Genomic DNA, 15,488 nt, shown 5'->3' with positions numbered 1-15,488 from the left:
AGGGGTGAGGGTGGGGCTTGCTGGGAACAGCACACACAGGGGTGTGGGTGGGGCTTGCAGGGAACAGCACACACAGGGGTGAGGGTGGGGCTTGCAGGGAACAGCACACACAGGGGTGAGGGTGGGGCTTGCAGGGGGCAGCACACACAGGGGTGAGGGTGGGGGGCTTGCAGGGAACAGCACACACAGGGGTGAGGGTGGGGCTTGCAGGGAACAGCACACACAGGGGTGAGGGTGGGGCTTGCAGGGAACAGCACACACAGGGGTGAGGGTGGGGGGCTTGCAGGGAACAGCACACACAGGGGTGAGGGTGGGGGGCTTGCAGGGAACAGCACACACAGGGGTGAGGGTGGGGCTTGCAGGGAACAGCACACACAGGGGTGAGGGTGGGGCTTGCAGGGAACAGCACACACAGGGGTGAGGGGGGGGGGCTTGCAGGGAACAGCACACACAGGGGTGAGGGTGGGGCTTGCAGGGAACAGCACACACAGGGGTGAGGGTGGGGCTTGCAGGGAACAGCACACACAGGGGTGAGGGTGGGGGGCTTGCAGGGAACAGCACACACAGGGTGAGGGTGGGGGGCTTGCAGGGAACAGCACACACAGAGGTGAGGGTGGGGCTTGCAGGGAACAGCACACACAGGGGTGAGGGTGGGGCTTGCAGGGAACAGCACACACAGGGGTGAGGGTGGGGCTTGCAGGGAACAGCACACACAGGGGTGAGGGTGGGGCTTGCAGGGAACAGCACACACAGGGGTGAGGGTGGGGGGCTTGCAGGGAACAGCACACACAGGGGTGAGGGTGGGGCTTGCAGGGAACAGCACACACAGGGGTGAGGGTGGGGGGCTTGCAGGGAACAGCACACACAGGGGTGAGGGTGGGGCTTGCAGGGGGCAGCACACACAGGGGTGAGGGTGGGGCTTGCAGGGAACAGCACACACAGGGGTGAGGGTGGGGCTTGCAGGGAACAGCACACACAGGGGTGAGGGTGGGGCTTGCAGGGGGCAGCACACACAGGGGTGAGGGTGGGGGGCTTGCAGGGAACAGCACACACAGGGGTGAGGGTGGGGCTTGCAGGGAACAGCACACACAGGGGTGAGGGTGGGGCTTGCAGGGAACAGCACACACAGGGGTGAGGGTGGGGGGCTTGCAGGGAACAGCACACACAGGGGTGAGGGTGGGGCTTGCAGGGAACAGCACACACAGGGGTGAGGGTGGGGCTTGCAGGGAACAGCACACACAGGGGTGAGGGTGGGGCTTGCAGGGAACAGCACACACAGGGGTGAGGGTGGGGGGCTTGCAGGGAACAGCACACACGGGTGAGCTTGGGGCTTGCAGGGAACAGCACACACAGGGGTGAGGATGGGGCTTGCAGGGAACAGCCCACACAGGGGTGAGGGTGGGGCTTGCAGGGAACAGCACACACAGGGGTGAGGGTGGGGGGCTTGCAGGGAACAGCACACATGGGTGAGCTTGGGGCTTGCAGGGAACAGCACACACAGGGGTGAGGGTGGGGCTTGCAGGGAACAGCACACACAGGGGTGAGGGTGGGGCTTGCAGGGGGCAGCACACACAGGGGTGAGGGTGGGGCTTGCAGGGAACAGCACACACAGGGGTGAGGGTGGGGCTTGCAGGGAACAGCACACACAGGGGTGAGGGTGGGGCTTGCAGGGGGCAGCACACACAGGGGTGAGGGTGGGGCTTGCAGGGAACAGCACACACAGGGGTGAGGGTGGGGCTTGCAGGGAACAGCACACACAGGGGTGAGGGTGGGGGGCTTGCAGGGAACAGCACACACAGGGGTGAGGGTGGGGCTTGCAGGGAACAGCACCCACAGGGGTGAGGGTGGGGCTTGCAGGGAACAGCACACACAGGGGTGAGGGTGGGGCTTGCAGGGAACAGCACACACAGGGGTGAGGGTGGGGCTTGCAGGGAACAGCACACACAGGGGTGAGGGTGGGGCTTGCAGGGAACAGCACACACAGGGGTGAGGGTGGGGCTTGCAGGGAACAGCACACACAGGGGTGAGGGTGGGGCTTGCAGGGAACAGCACACACAGGGGTGAGGGTGGGGGGCTTGCAGGGAACAGCACACACAGGGGTGAGGGTGGGGCTTGCAGGGAACAGCACCCACAGGGGTGAGGGTGGGGCTTGCAGGGGGCAGCACACACAGGGGTGAGGGTGGGGCTTGCAGGGAACAGCACACACAGGGGTGAGGGTGGGGCTTGCAGGGAACAGCACACACAGGGGTGAGGGTGGGGCTTGCAGGGGGCAGCACACACAGGGGTGAGGGTGGGGCTTGCAGGGAACAGCACACACAGGGGTGAGGGTGGGGCTTGCAGGGAACAGCACACACAGGGGTGAGGGTGGGGCTTGCAGGGGGCAGCACACACAGGGGTGAGGGTGGGGCTTGCAGGGAACAGCACACACAGGGGTGAGCGTGGGGCTTGCAGGGAACAGCACCCACAGGGGTGAGGGTGGGGCTTGCAGGGGGCAGCACACACAGGGGTGAGGGTGGGGCTTGCAGGGAACAGCACACACAGGGGTGAGGGTGGGGCTTGCAGGGAACAGCACACACAGGGGTGAGGGTGGGGGGCTTGCAGGGAACAGCACACCCAGGGGTGAGGGTGGGGGGCTTGCAGGGAACAGCACACACAGGGGTGAGGGTGGGGCTTGCAGGGAACAGCACACACACGGGTGAGGGTGGGGCTTGCAGGGAACAGCACACACAGGGGTGAGGGTGGGGCTTGCAGGGAACAGCACACACAGGGGTGAGGGTGGGGCTTGCAGGGAACAGCACACACAGGGGTGAGGGTGGGGCTTGCAGGGAACAGCACACAGGGGTGAGGGTGGGGGGCTTGCAGGGAACAGCACACACAGGGGTGAGGGTGGGGCTTGCAGGGAACAGCACACACAGGGGTGAGGGTGGGGCTTGCAGGGAACAGCACACACAGGGGTGAGGGTGGGGCTTGCAGGGAACAGCACACACAGGGGTGAGGGTGGGGCTTGCAGGGAACAGCACACACAGGGGTGAGCGTGGGGCTTGCAGGGAACAGCACACACAGGGGTGAGGGTGGGGGGCTTGCAGGAGGCAGCACACGCAGCGTGGGTGTTGGGGATTATGATTTTAGTGCTCAATTTTGTTTTTGTCCAGAAGAATGGTAGCACTTGTTTTTTTCTACTTGCAACATTTAAAACATCAGCAAGACATCTTGGACTAATGCTTATTTAGTAGTTACTAGACCTTTTATTACCTAATCTGCCGACATTTGCTAGAAGAGGTTAAATGATTTCTTTTGGAAGGCAATTAAATAAGAACAGTGACAAAGGGCACTTGTGGTGGCGGGATGTGGGATTTGTAATCATTTCCTTAGCCATCTTTGGGGTGGCATCTCCTGACCCCAAGGTCCACTCTCAGGCCTCCGCTTACCTTTCAAGTGGAAGCCAGAGTGTTTGCCTAGTGACCCGTCCCTTGTCGGTGGGGCCGTTCCTGCCATAATGCGTGGCTGTAACAAATGGTCTTCTCTGTCCAGTGCCCTGTATGTCGTGGACCTGAAGAAGTTCCGGAAAATAGCCGCTGGTGACAGACTCAGGGGACAGTACCAAGGTCTGAGTCAGGACCCGAACAGTCTTTCCAATCTCGACCAGGTGAGGGTGTTGTTGGGGCACGTGCAGTGCTTGTCCGGAAAGGGGGTGTTGGCTGCACTGTGCCCCTCTGCTGGGACCGTGCTCTGCTGCTTCGGGGGAGGAGTTGTGTGCAGGGGGGGCGTGTCCACCTGTTCTCCTCAGAAGACACGGGGCCACGTCCTGGGCTCAGGGTTGCTGGAAGGGATGGGAGGAGGCGCCGGCTCCCTGAACATGCCTGGATCTTTTCAGTTTGTACCCAAGCTGCTCGGATCCGTTTGTTTCTCTGCCTGCTAGGGTCAGTTCATTCCTTCCCTCTAGGAACTGCTCCAAGTCACAGTGTAGCGTACAGTACCACAGACTCCTTTTCTGTCAGAAACCATGGTGTTTGTTAAATTTAGCTGAGCTCAATACTGTTCATTGGTGCTAAACAATTTTCAGAGGTAAAATTATAGTTTAGATGTTGTATATAGTTTCACCTAATTTGTTTTCCTTCAAAGTCTGCCTTAAACACATTTAAGCCTTTTTGTGCTGTATAGCACCCATAAAGAAAAGTGTACAAAACAAAAATATTCATGTGCATTAATAAATCACCACCGAGCAAATGCCCATGTACCACCACCTAGTTTGAGGCTAGCATCCCAGAAGCCACCCTTCTCTAACAAGTGTCCCGCATCCTGACTGCTGTGGTGGCCATCTGACTGCTCTTCTGGAGTGACTCTACAGAGCATACAGTACATGTTCCTATAAACCAGACTCTCGTCTCCCTGTTTTTCCCTTTCCCGTCTCTCTGGCGTCAGAAAGATGAGCTCTTGTTCAGCGTTGTGTGGAGGCGCACCCATGTGGTGTGCGTGTTGTGCATGATGCTGTTTGCTCACCTCCCGGGGAGTGCTCTGTGGTCACTCACGCACGTGTCTGGGTGCACGTGTATGTACAAATAGAATTGCTTGGTCATCAGACTGGTGTGTTTTTATCTTTACTAGGTAATTCCAAATTGCTTGGTCATCAGACTGGTGTGTTTTTATCTTTACTAGGTAATTCCAAACAGTTGGTACAAAGTAGTTTTAATTTATACTCTCATCAGCTATATAAGAATTCATATTTGACCAATACTTGTTGGCAGTGTATTAATTTGGTAGGTGTGAGCTGACATCCCATGTGGCTTTCAGTTGAAGAGTTTAATGCATCTGCACTTACTGTAATTATCAGTGAGATGGGATTCACATCTGCCATTTCCTGTTTGTATCCTATATATCCTCTTGTGTTCCTCACGTCCTACATCATGGCCTTTTACGTTGGATATTTTAATTCCGTTGTTCCTTTTGCTATATACTTTTGAGTTATTTTCTTAGTGGTGTCTTGATGTTTATCATTAATAATTTAATTTATGACAATCTAGTTTGGATTAATAACAACTTAACTTTAGTAGTATCCAAAAGCTTTGTACCCCCATACTGTTATTGTCATATAGTTTAGATGTTTACACATTATATGCCCATCAGTACAGATTTATAATTATTGCTTTTTGTAGTTGTTTGTTTTTTTTCTAAATATATTTTATTTTATTTTTCAAATTTTAAATTCTTTATTGTTTAAAGTATTACATATAGTATTACATATGTCGCCCTTTACCCCCATTGAGCTCTCCCCAGCCAACCCACACCCCCAGCACATGCCCTCACCCCCTGGTGTCTGTGTCCATTGGTTAGGCTCATATGCATGCATACAAGTCCTTTGGTTGCTCTCTCCCCCTTCCCCGCCCCCCACCCTCCTCTGTCTTTCCTCTGAAGTTTGCCGGTCTGTTCGCTGCTTCTCTGTCTCCGAATCTGCTTATGTTCATTATATCCCACAAATGAGTGGGATCATGTGATATTTATCTTTCTCTGACTGGCTTATTTCACTTAGCATAATGCTCTCCAGGTCCATCCATGCTCTTACGAATGGTAAGAGTTCCTTTTTTTTTTTTTTTTACAGCAACGTAGTATTCCTTTGTGTAGATGTACCAGTTCTTTAATACACTCACCTGCTGAGGGACACTTAGGCTGTTTCCAAATCTTAGCTATTATAAATTGTACTGCTATGAACATAGGGGTGCATATCTCCTTTCTGATTGGTGTTTCTGTTTTCTTGGGATATATTCCTATAAGTGGGATCACTGGGTCAAATGGCAGTTCAATATTTAATTTTTTGAGGAAACTCCATACTGTTTTCCACAGTGGCTGCGCCAGTCTGCATTCCCACCAGCAGTGCACGAGGGTTCCTTTTTCTCTGCATCCTCGCCAGCACTTGTAGTTTGTTTATTTGTTTATGATAATCATTTTGATTTGCTTCTCTTGGATGATAAGTGACTTGGAGCATGTTTTCATATGAAGTCTTTTGGCCTTCTGTATATTCGCCTTCAAAAAGTGTCTATTTAAGTCCTTTGCCTATTTTGTTATTGGATTTTTTATCTTCCTTTTGTTAAGATGTATGAGTTCCCTATAAATTTTGGAGATTGGGCCCTAATCAGATATAACATGGGCAAATATGTTCTCCCATGCATTGGGCTTTCTTGTTGTTTTGTTGATGGTTTCTTTTGCTGTGCAGAAGCTTTTTATTTTGATGTAGTCCCATTTGTTTATTTTCTCCTTAGTCTCCATTGCCCTAGGAGCTGTATCAGTGAAGAAATTGCTACGACATATGTCTGATATTTTGCTGCCTATAGATTCTTCTAAGATTTTTATGGTTTCCCATCTTATGTTTAAGTCCTTTATTCATTTTGAGTTTGTTTTTGTGTATGGTGTAAGTTGGTGATCTAGTTTCATTTTTTGCATGTATCTGTCCAATTTTCCCAACACCATTTATTGAAGAGACTGTTTTGAACTTCATTGTATGCTCTTACCTCCTTTGTCAAATATTAATTGAGCATAATGGCTTGGGTCAATTTCTGGGTTCTCTGTTCTGTTCCATTGGTCTATATGTCTGTTCTTGTGCCAGGACCAAGTAGTTTTGAGAACAGTGGCTTTGTAGTAAAGCTTGATTTCTGGTATTGTGATCCCTCCAACTTTGTTCTTTCTCAAGATTGCTATGGCTATTCAGGGTCTTTTTTTATTCCATATGAATTTTTGGAATGTTCGTTCTAGATCTGAGAAATATGCCATTGGTATCTTAATGGGGATTGCATTGAATCTATAAATTGCTTTGTGGTAGTATGTTGATTCTACCAGTCCATGAACATGGTATATTCTTCCATTTGTTTATGTCTTCCTCTGTCTCTTTTTTCAATGTCTTATAAGTCACCTCTACTCCTGGCCCAAGTATAGGTCTTTCACCTTCTTAGTTAAGTTTATTCCTAGGTATCTTAATTTTTTTGTTGCAATGGTAAATGGGATTGTTCTGTACTTTTTTGTTTCTCTTTCTGTGAGTTTATTATTGGTGTATAGAAAAGCAATAGATTTCTGGGTATTAATTTTGTATCCTGCTACATTGCCAAATTCATTTATTAGGTCTAGTAGTTTTTTGATGGAGTCTTTGGGGTTTTCTATGTACAGTATCATGTCATCTGCAAATAAGGACAGTTTTACTTCTTCTTTTCCAATTTGGATGCCTTTTATTTCTTCTTGTCTGATCACAATGGCTAGTATTTCCAGTACTATGTCGAACAGGAGTGGTGAGAGTGGGCATCCCTGTCTTGTTCCTGTTCTTAGAAGAAATGGTTTTACCTTTTGCCCATTGAATCTGATGTTGGCTGTACGTTTGTCATATAAGGATTTTATTATGTTGAGGTGTGTTCCCTCTATTCCCATGTTGCTGAGAGTTTTTATCAAGAAAGGGTGTTGATTTTTGTCAAATGCTTTTTCTGCATTAATTGATAAGATTATGTTCTTTTTATCTCTCAATTTGTTTATTGATTTGTAGATGTTGTACCATCCTTGCATCCCTGGAATAAATCTCACTGGTCATGGTGTATGATCTTTTTAATGTAATGCTGGATCTGATTTGCTAGAATTTTTTAAAATATATTTTATTGATTTTTTTACAGAGAGGAAGGGAGAGGGATAGAGAGTTAGAAACATCGATGAGGGAGAAACATGAATCAGCTGCCTCCTGCACACTCCCTACTGGGGATGTGCCCGCAACCAAGGTACATGCCCTTGACCGGAATCGAACCTGGGACCCTTCAGTCTGCAGGCCAACGCTCTATCCACTGAGCCAAACCAGTTAGGGCATGATTTGCTAGAATTTTGTTGAGGATTTTAGCATTTATGTTCATCAGTGATATTGGCCTGTAATTTTCTTTCTTTGTAGTGTAGTGTCTCTCTGGTTTTGGGATTAGGGTAATGCTGGCTTTATAGAATGAGCTTGGAAGTGTGCCTTCCTCTTGAATTTTTTGAAATAGTCTGAGGAGGATAGGTTTTAGTTCTTTGAATGTTGGCAAAACTCCCCTGTGAAAATATCTGGCCCAGGGCTTTTGTTTGCTGGAAGTTTTTTGTTTACTGCTTCAACTTCCTCCATAGTTATCACCTATTCACATTTTTAAATTCTTCCTGATTGAGTTTTGGAAGGCCCTATTTTTCTAGGAATATGTCCATTTCTTCTAGGTTGACCAGTTTTTTGGAATAGAGTTGTTCATAGAATTTTTTTTTTTTTTACAATCCTTTATATTTCTGTGGGGTCTGTTGTTACTTCACCTCTTTCATTTAGATTTTGTTTATTTGAATCCTCTCTCTTTGCTTCTTGGTGAGCCTGGCTAGAGGTTCATCACTCTTGTTTATCTTTTCAAAGAACCAGCTCTTGGTTTCATTGATCTTTTGTATTTTTTGTTGTTGTTGTTCTCTATGTCATTTACTTTCTCTCTGACCTTTATTTTTTCCTTCCTTCTACGTACTCTGGGCTTCTCTTGTTGCTCTCTTTCTAATGCTTTAAGTTGTAGAGTTAGATAATTTATTATCAGTTTTTCTTGTATTTTTGAGGAAGGCCTGTAATGCTATGAACTTCCCTCTCAGGATTGCTTTCATTGTGTCCCATAGATTTGGGGTTGTTGTGTTTTCATTTTCATTTATTTCCAGGATGCTTTTTATTTCTTCTTTGATCTCTTTGGTAACCCAATCATCTATATAATCTAAGCCTCAGCGACCATTAAGGTGGAACAACTGGTCACTGTGATGCGCACTGACCACCAGGGGGCAGACACTTAACACAGGAACTTCCCCTGGTGGTCAGTGCGCTCCCACAGGGGGAGCGCTACTCAGCCAGAAGCCGGGCTCACGGCTGGCTATCACAGCTGCCACGGCAGGAGCCTCTCCCAACTCCGCAGCAGCAGGCCGGGATAAGCGCAAGTGGTGCGGTGCCCGGCCCCAGTTCGGGCTCCTCCCTGGTTGCCACCTGGTGCAATGCTACATCCCTTGAGGGGTCCCAGACTGTGAGAGGGTTGTCCATAGGGATCTGAACCTGCAGTCAGACATCCCCCAGAGGCTCCCGGATGGCGAGAGCCACCCTCCCCCCAGTGCAAGAATTTCATGCACCGGGCCTCTGGTTGTTTAATAACGTGCTATTTAGACTCCAAGTGTTTGAATTTTTGTGGTTGTTTTTATTGTAGTTTATTTCTAATATTATGCCATTGTGATCTGAGAAGTTGCTTGATATGATTTCATTCTTCTTGAATTTGAAAAGACTTTGCCTATGTCCCAATATGTGGTCTGTCTTTGAAAATGTGCACTTGAGAAGAATGTATATTCTATAGCTTTGGGGTGAAATATTCTGAAGTAGTCGATGAATTCCATGTGATCTAGTGAATTGTTTAGAATTGATGTTTCTTTGCTGATTTTTTGTTTAGAGGATTTATCCAGTGATGTCAGTGGGGTATTAAAGTCCCCTACTGTGATTGTATTGCTGTCGATCTCTCCCTTGATGTCTTCCAGAAGTTTTTTATGTATTTGGGTGCTCCTGTACTGGGTGCATATATGTTTACCAGAGTTATATCCTCTTGTTGGATTGCTCCCTTTAGTATTAGGAAGTGGCCTTCCTTATCTCTTGTTATGGCCTTCACTTTGAAGTCAATTTTGTCAAATATAAGTATTGGTATCCCAGATTTTTTTTTTTTTCCTTTTGCCTTAAAAAATATTTTTCCATTCCTTCACTTTCAGTCTGTGTGAGTCCCTTGTTCTGAGGTGGGTCTCTTGTAGACAGCATATATATATGGGTCGTGTTTTCTAATGCATTCAGCCACTCTATTTCTTTTGATTGGAGCATTTAGTACATTTACGTTTAAAGTTATTATTGATAAGTACTTGTTTGTAGCCATTTTCATTCTTTATGCCTGTGTTCCTTTTTCCCTTTGTTGTTTTTTTTTTTTTTTTTTCTTTTTACAGCAGTCCCTTTAGCATTTCTTGCATTGCTGGCTTGGTAGTATTAAACTTCCTTAGACTTTTTCTGTCTGTGAAGCTCCTGATTTCTTCTTCAATTTTGAATGATACCCTTGTTGGATAGAGTATTCATGGATTCAGTCCCTTGCTTTGCATCACTTTGTATACTTCATTCCATTCCCTTCTGGCCTGATGTGTTTCTGTTGAGAAATCATTTGATAATCTAATAGGAGATCCTTTGTAGGTAACTCTATGTCTCTCTCTTGCAGCCTCTAAGATTCTTTTTTTGTGATTAACATTTGCCATTGTAATTGTGACATGTCTTGATGTGGGTCTTTTTGGTTCATCTTGTTTGAGACTCTCTTTGCTTGTGTGACCTTCCCCAAATCAGGGAAGTTTTTTGATTATTTCTTCAAATATGTTTTCTAATTATTGTTTCTCTTTTTGTCCTTCTGGCACCCCTATTATATGTATGTTACTTTGTTTCACGTTGTCCTGAAGCTCCCTTAAGCTCTTCTCCTGCTTTCTAATTTTTTTCTCCAGTTGTTGTTCAGTTTGGGTGTATTTCCATGCCCTATCTTCTTACTCACTAATTCAGTCCTCCACTTCTTCTAGTCTACTGTTGAAACCTTCCATTGTGTTTTTTATTGTAGCTATATCATTTTTTATTTCCTCTTGGTTCTTACATAAGTTGTTGATTTTTCTCATCCATATGGTTTATGAACTGTATGACCTTTACTCTGAATTCTTTTCCTGATATATTGAATGCCTTTGTTTCATTTAGTTCCTCTTCTGGTGGTTCCTCCTTTTCATTCGTTGGGGGTTGTTTCTTTGTTGCCACATTTTTGCTGTCACCAGGCGCTGTGTCACGCAGGGCCTGTGGCTGAAGCAGAGGGCTCGACGGGAGGGTGTGCATCCCGAGAGTCACCAGAGAGCCCAGGCACTGGGACACATGGGGCCTGTGTTTGCAGTGGCTGGTCGGCAGGAGCGTTGTGCACCTCGATAGTCACTGGAGAGCCCAGTTGCCAGGATGTGCGGGGCCTGTGCCACAGCAGTGGGTCGGGAGGTGGTTGTACACTCAGGGGCCACCTGCGGCTGCTTTTATATCCTTTCTTCCTTTTGGAGCATCTAGGGAGGGGAAGTGGCCGTGGTGTCTGAGGCTGACTTCCAGGAGTCTGGCGGTGCTGTTGGGATTGTGCCGGCAGCACTGATGCATCGGTGCATGGCCTCTGGAGAGATTGGACCTGCAGGACTACTGAGGGAGTGAGTGGCTGCCGCCAGGCTGGTGGGCCACTGAGATGGGTCAGTCAGCTGAGCGACACTGCTGCTGCTGTGGGAGTGAACTACCACCAGGGGGCAGCTCCTGTTTTGAGTGTCTAATTTTTATTATACACACTGACCACCCTCGTGGTCAGTGCGTATAATAAAGACCGGTCATTACATTCGTAATGGCCGCTTAGGCTTTTACATATATAGACTAGAGGCCCGGTGCACGAAATTCGTGCACTGGATGGGGTGTCCCTCAGCCCAGCCTGCACCCTCTCCAATCTGGGACCCCACAGGGATCGGGCCTAAACCGGCAGTCAGACATCCTTCTCACAATCTGGGACCGCTGGCTTCTAACTGCTCACCTGCCTGCCTGATTGCCCCTAACTGCTTCTACCTGCAGGCCTGATCATCTCCTAACTGCTCCCCTGCTGGCCTGATTGGCGCCTAACTGCTCCTCTGCCAGCCTGATCGCCCCCAACTGCCCTCCCCTGCAGGCCTAGTCACCCACCACTGCTCTCTCTTGCCAGCCCAATTGCCCCCAACAGCCATCCCTTGCTGGCCTGTTGTCCCCAACTACCCTCCCCTGCCAGTCTTATTGCCCACAACTGCCCTCCCCTGCTGGCCATCTTGTGACAACATGAGGGAGTCGTGCGAGGGCGTCACACGAGGGCACGAGGACCACCTAGGCTTTTATTAGTATAGATAGTATACTAGAGGCCTGATCGGGTGTGGCCGGCCAGGGGAAGGGGCTGCAGGTGATTGGCCGGCTGGCCCCGCCTCCTAGTCAAACTCCTGGTTGAACTCCCAGTGAGGGGACAATTTGCATATTAGCCTTTTATTATATAGGATTCTTCATTAACTATGTTGCAAAATTTCCTACTTTGACTCTCTTAAAGGGATCTTTTGTAGTCTCACTGGTCAGTATCTTCCTTTATGGTTAATGCTTTTTAACTCTTCTTAAGGTCATGTAGATTTTAAAAATATATATATTTTTATTGATCTCAAAGAGGAAGGGAAAGGGAGAGAGAGATAAAAACATTAGTGATGAGAGAGAATCATTGATTGACTGCTTCCTGGACACCTCCCACTAGGGATCGAGCCCGCAACCTGGTATGTGCCCTGATTGGGAATCAAATCAGTGACTTCCTGGTTCATTGGTTGACGCACAGTCACAGCCACACCAGGCAGGCCATGTAGATGTTTTGTATATGAGCCTTATTTTTCTTTTATATTTAGATCTTTATTCCAGTAGAAATTTGTTTTATGTATGGTGTGAGGTAAGAGTTCAGCCTTCATTCTCTATGTGCACACAGCATGATTTTCTTCTTTAATGAAACCTGCTGTTCAACAGTGACATCTTTGTCAGATATGAAGCTCCCATGGATTTGGTTCTTGAGCCTCTATTTTATTCCATTGGTCTGTTTGTCTGTCTCACACCCATACTAAAAATATTTCAACTCCTGTGGCTTTATAATGAGCCTTGATTCCTAGTAATTCAGATACTCCTGTCTCATTCTTTTTTAAGAGTGTCTTACAATATTTTTTGTCTTTTGTTTTCCTATATATATTTGAGAATTAGATTGTCAAGTTTGGGAGAGGAAAAAACATTTTCTAGGATTTTATATTTGGGTTGTGTTTAATTTCATTCAATAAGTTTTCTTCATAGCGATCTTGTAAGAGTTATTTTTTAAAACTTGTTTTTTATTTGTTGCTAGTATCTTTGATTTTTGTTCATTGGTTTAGTCAGTTACCTTGCCAATCTGTATATACTTTTGTATTTTTTATTTACATAATATTATCTACAAATATGATAATTTCACCCTTTTTACAATCTTACTTTTAAAGATTTTTTTCATGCTTTTTCTGTTTGCTAGGACTTCGATACTGCTGAGTAGAAATGTTGATAATGGACATGCTTGAATCGAAAGGAGAGTTTTTGGCATTTCAGCACTAAGCATTGCGTTTGCTGTATTTGTGCTGTAGGTGCCTCTCGTTCAGATTAAGAAAGCTCCTTGTATTCCTAGTTTGCTGCTCTTTTTTTGAAAAATCTCATGTTAAATTTTGTATGTTTTTTACATCTGAGATTATATTTTTCTTTTATTCTGTAATGTAGTTAATTATTTACTTAATATAATTTCTGAAATATATTACAACGTGGTCATACTTTATTATTGTTTTCTGTACGTTCCTGAATTCTTTGTGCTGGTGTTAGTTTAAGGAATTTGCATTTATGTTTTTGTGTGACACTGGCTTGTAATGTCCCTGTCAGGTGTTGGTAACAAGCCTATCTATGTTGGCTTAATAAAATGTTTTGTTCTTTTTCATTTAATTTATTGGATTATTTATTTCTTAAATGTTTGGTGGAATTCACTAGTGCAGCCAGATAGAGCTTTTCTGTGTTTAAATTATGACTCTAATTTCTTTAACATTTATGGGACTGTTGACATTTTCTGTTACTTCATTTGTCAATATTTTTATTAAGTTGTATCTAAATGTCCTAGCATATTGTCACTGAGTTGTTTGTACTAAATTTTCATCTTTCTTATTGAGATGATTTATATACAAGGACACGGTTAAGTATACTGTGTAATAAGTATTAAAATATGTTTATCAAGAGCCAGAATGTTTTCATCACACCAGCTATCTTTTTTAAAGTCTGTAGGATCTGTACTTATTTCTTTGCTCTCTCCCTCTCTTTCTCTCTTTAATTCTTTTTTTAAAATATATTTTATTGATTTTTTACAGAGAGGAAGGGAGAGGGATAGAGAGTTAGAAACATTGATGAGAGAGAAACATCGACCAGCCGCCTCCTGCACACACCCCACCGGGGATGTGCCCGCAACCAAGGCACATGCCCCTGACTGGAACCAAACCTGGGACCCTTGAGTCCGCAGGCCGACGCTCCATCCACTGAGCCAACCCGGTTAGGGCTCTCTTTAATTCTTGGCATTGTTTATTTGTGCTTTCTCTTTTTTCCAGCTTAAAATAAATCAGTTTTACTAGTCTTTTTTAGAGATCTAGTTTTTAATGTTTTTCATCTTGTCTATAGTGTTTCTTTTCTGTTTCACTAATTCTGGTTATTATTTCTTACCTTTTACTTAATTTCATTTTTTTTCTAATTTATTGAAAAAAATGAAATGAATTATTTTTAGTCTTTTCTAATATATGCAGGAAAATTTCAAATTTTGCCTCAGCAGGATTTTGGCTGCATTCTACATGGTTTCTATGTGGTAATCCCGTATCATTTGATTCAGTATGTTTCTAGTTTCCATTGTGATTTCTTCTTTGACTCATGAGTTGGAGAAGTGACCACAAATACACGGGGTTTCCCGTTCTATGTATGGTGTCATTGCAATGCTTGCTTTCCTCCGTGGTCTGAATGGGGACCTGCATTGTCTCTGTGTGCGCCTGCGCTGTGCTGAGGCAGTGAGTTCAGAGTGAAAGCCAACGGCGCGCTCCCTGCCCCCAAGACAGCGTGACGAGGCCCTCGCAGAGGAAGGCCTCTGCTCCCACAGGCAGAGGCCTCCGGTCCCAGCTGCGGCCGGGGGTTTGCTCCCAGTCTGGGTCATCACCCTCAGCCGGCCGCTTCCTGCGCGCTGCCTGGCCCCGCCCTCTCCGTGTGCGGAGGCACCATCTTCCAGGGGCCCCTTCGCACGGTGGACGGCTGGATGCACCCTCACACCTGCCCTGTGTTGGTCCAGGTGGGACTGCTGCGCCCACATGATTGTCCGCCCTGCAGCTGTGGGGGTGCGGGTGCTGAGCCCAGCCTCACCCCATGCACAAGGCCGTCTTTGTTAATGATGCCATTCCAGCTCCTTCCATCCCCTGGCGATAGGGCCCTGCCCTGGGCTAGGGCGGGCTTCCTGGGCGTGGCCACCCCCCCTTTACACTGCCCTCCCACGCATGGGCGCTGCCTCCACCTCAATGCCCTCCACCACGGGTGCTGCCCCGCACCGTCTTGCTCTGACAAAACACAATGGTGGTGGCCTCCCGCTGTGATTTTGTTAATTTCTGGCTCATTTGCTCTGTGATCTGAGCATGTATTCCATGTGATTTCAGGCACTGAAGTCTACTGAGATTTGCTTTTTGACTCAGATATGGTCAGTCTGGGTAAACAATTCATCTGGCTTTATATTCTACTAGAGGCCCGGTGCACAAAATTTGTGCACTGAGGCAGGGGGTGTCCCTCAGCCCAGCCTGCACCCTCTCCAATCTAGGACCTCTTGAGGGATGTCCGACTGCCGGCTCCCAAC

At 46.8% G+C, this 15,488-nt stretch overlaps 1 protein-coding gene across 3 annotated transcripts in view; it reads left to right on the top strand.

The window, feature by feature from the left end:
• The window catches only part of UGGT1 (UDP-glucose glycoprotein glucosyltransferase 1), a 147,172-nt gene that overhangs the window by 126,165 nt on the left and 5,519 nt on the right, over positions 1-15,488 (top strand). For all 3 annotated transcript variants that reach the window (XM_008158130.3, XM_028134827.2, XM_028134826.2), the window contains one exon: positions 3,532-3,646. In XM_008158130.3, the coding sequence (XP_008156352.3) occupies positions 3,532-3,646 (115 nt within the window). The remainder of the gene's footprint in view (positions 1-3,531; positions 3,647-15,488) is intronic.

The sequence above is a fragment of the Eptesicus fuscus genome, chromosome 11, assembly GCF_027574615.1.
Source record: "Eptesicus fuscus isolate TK198812 chromosome 11, DD_ASM_mEF_20220401, whole genome shotgun sequence".
Classification (NCBI taxonomy): domain Eukaryota; kingdom Metazoa; phylum Chordata; class Mammalia; order Chiroptera; family Vespertilionidae; genus Eptesicus; species Eptesicus fuscus.
Note: the sequence above shows the minus strand (reverse complement) of the source record. Positions and strands in the feature narration are given on the sequence as shown.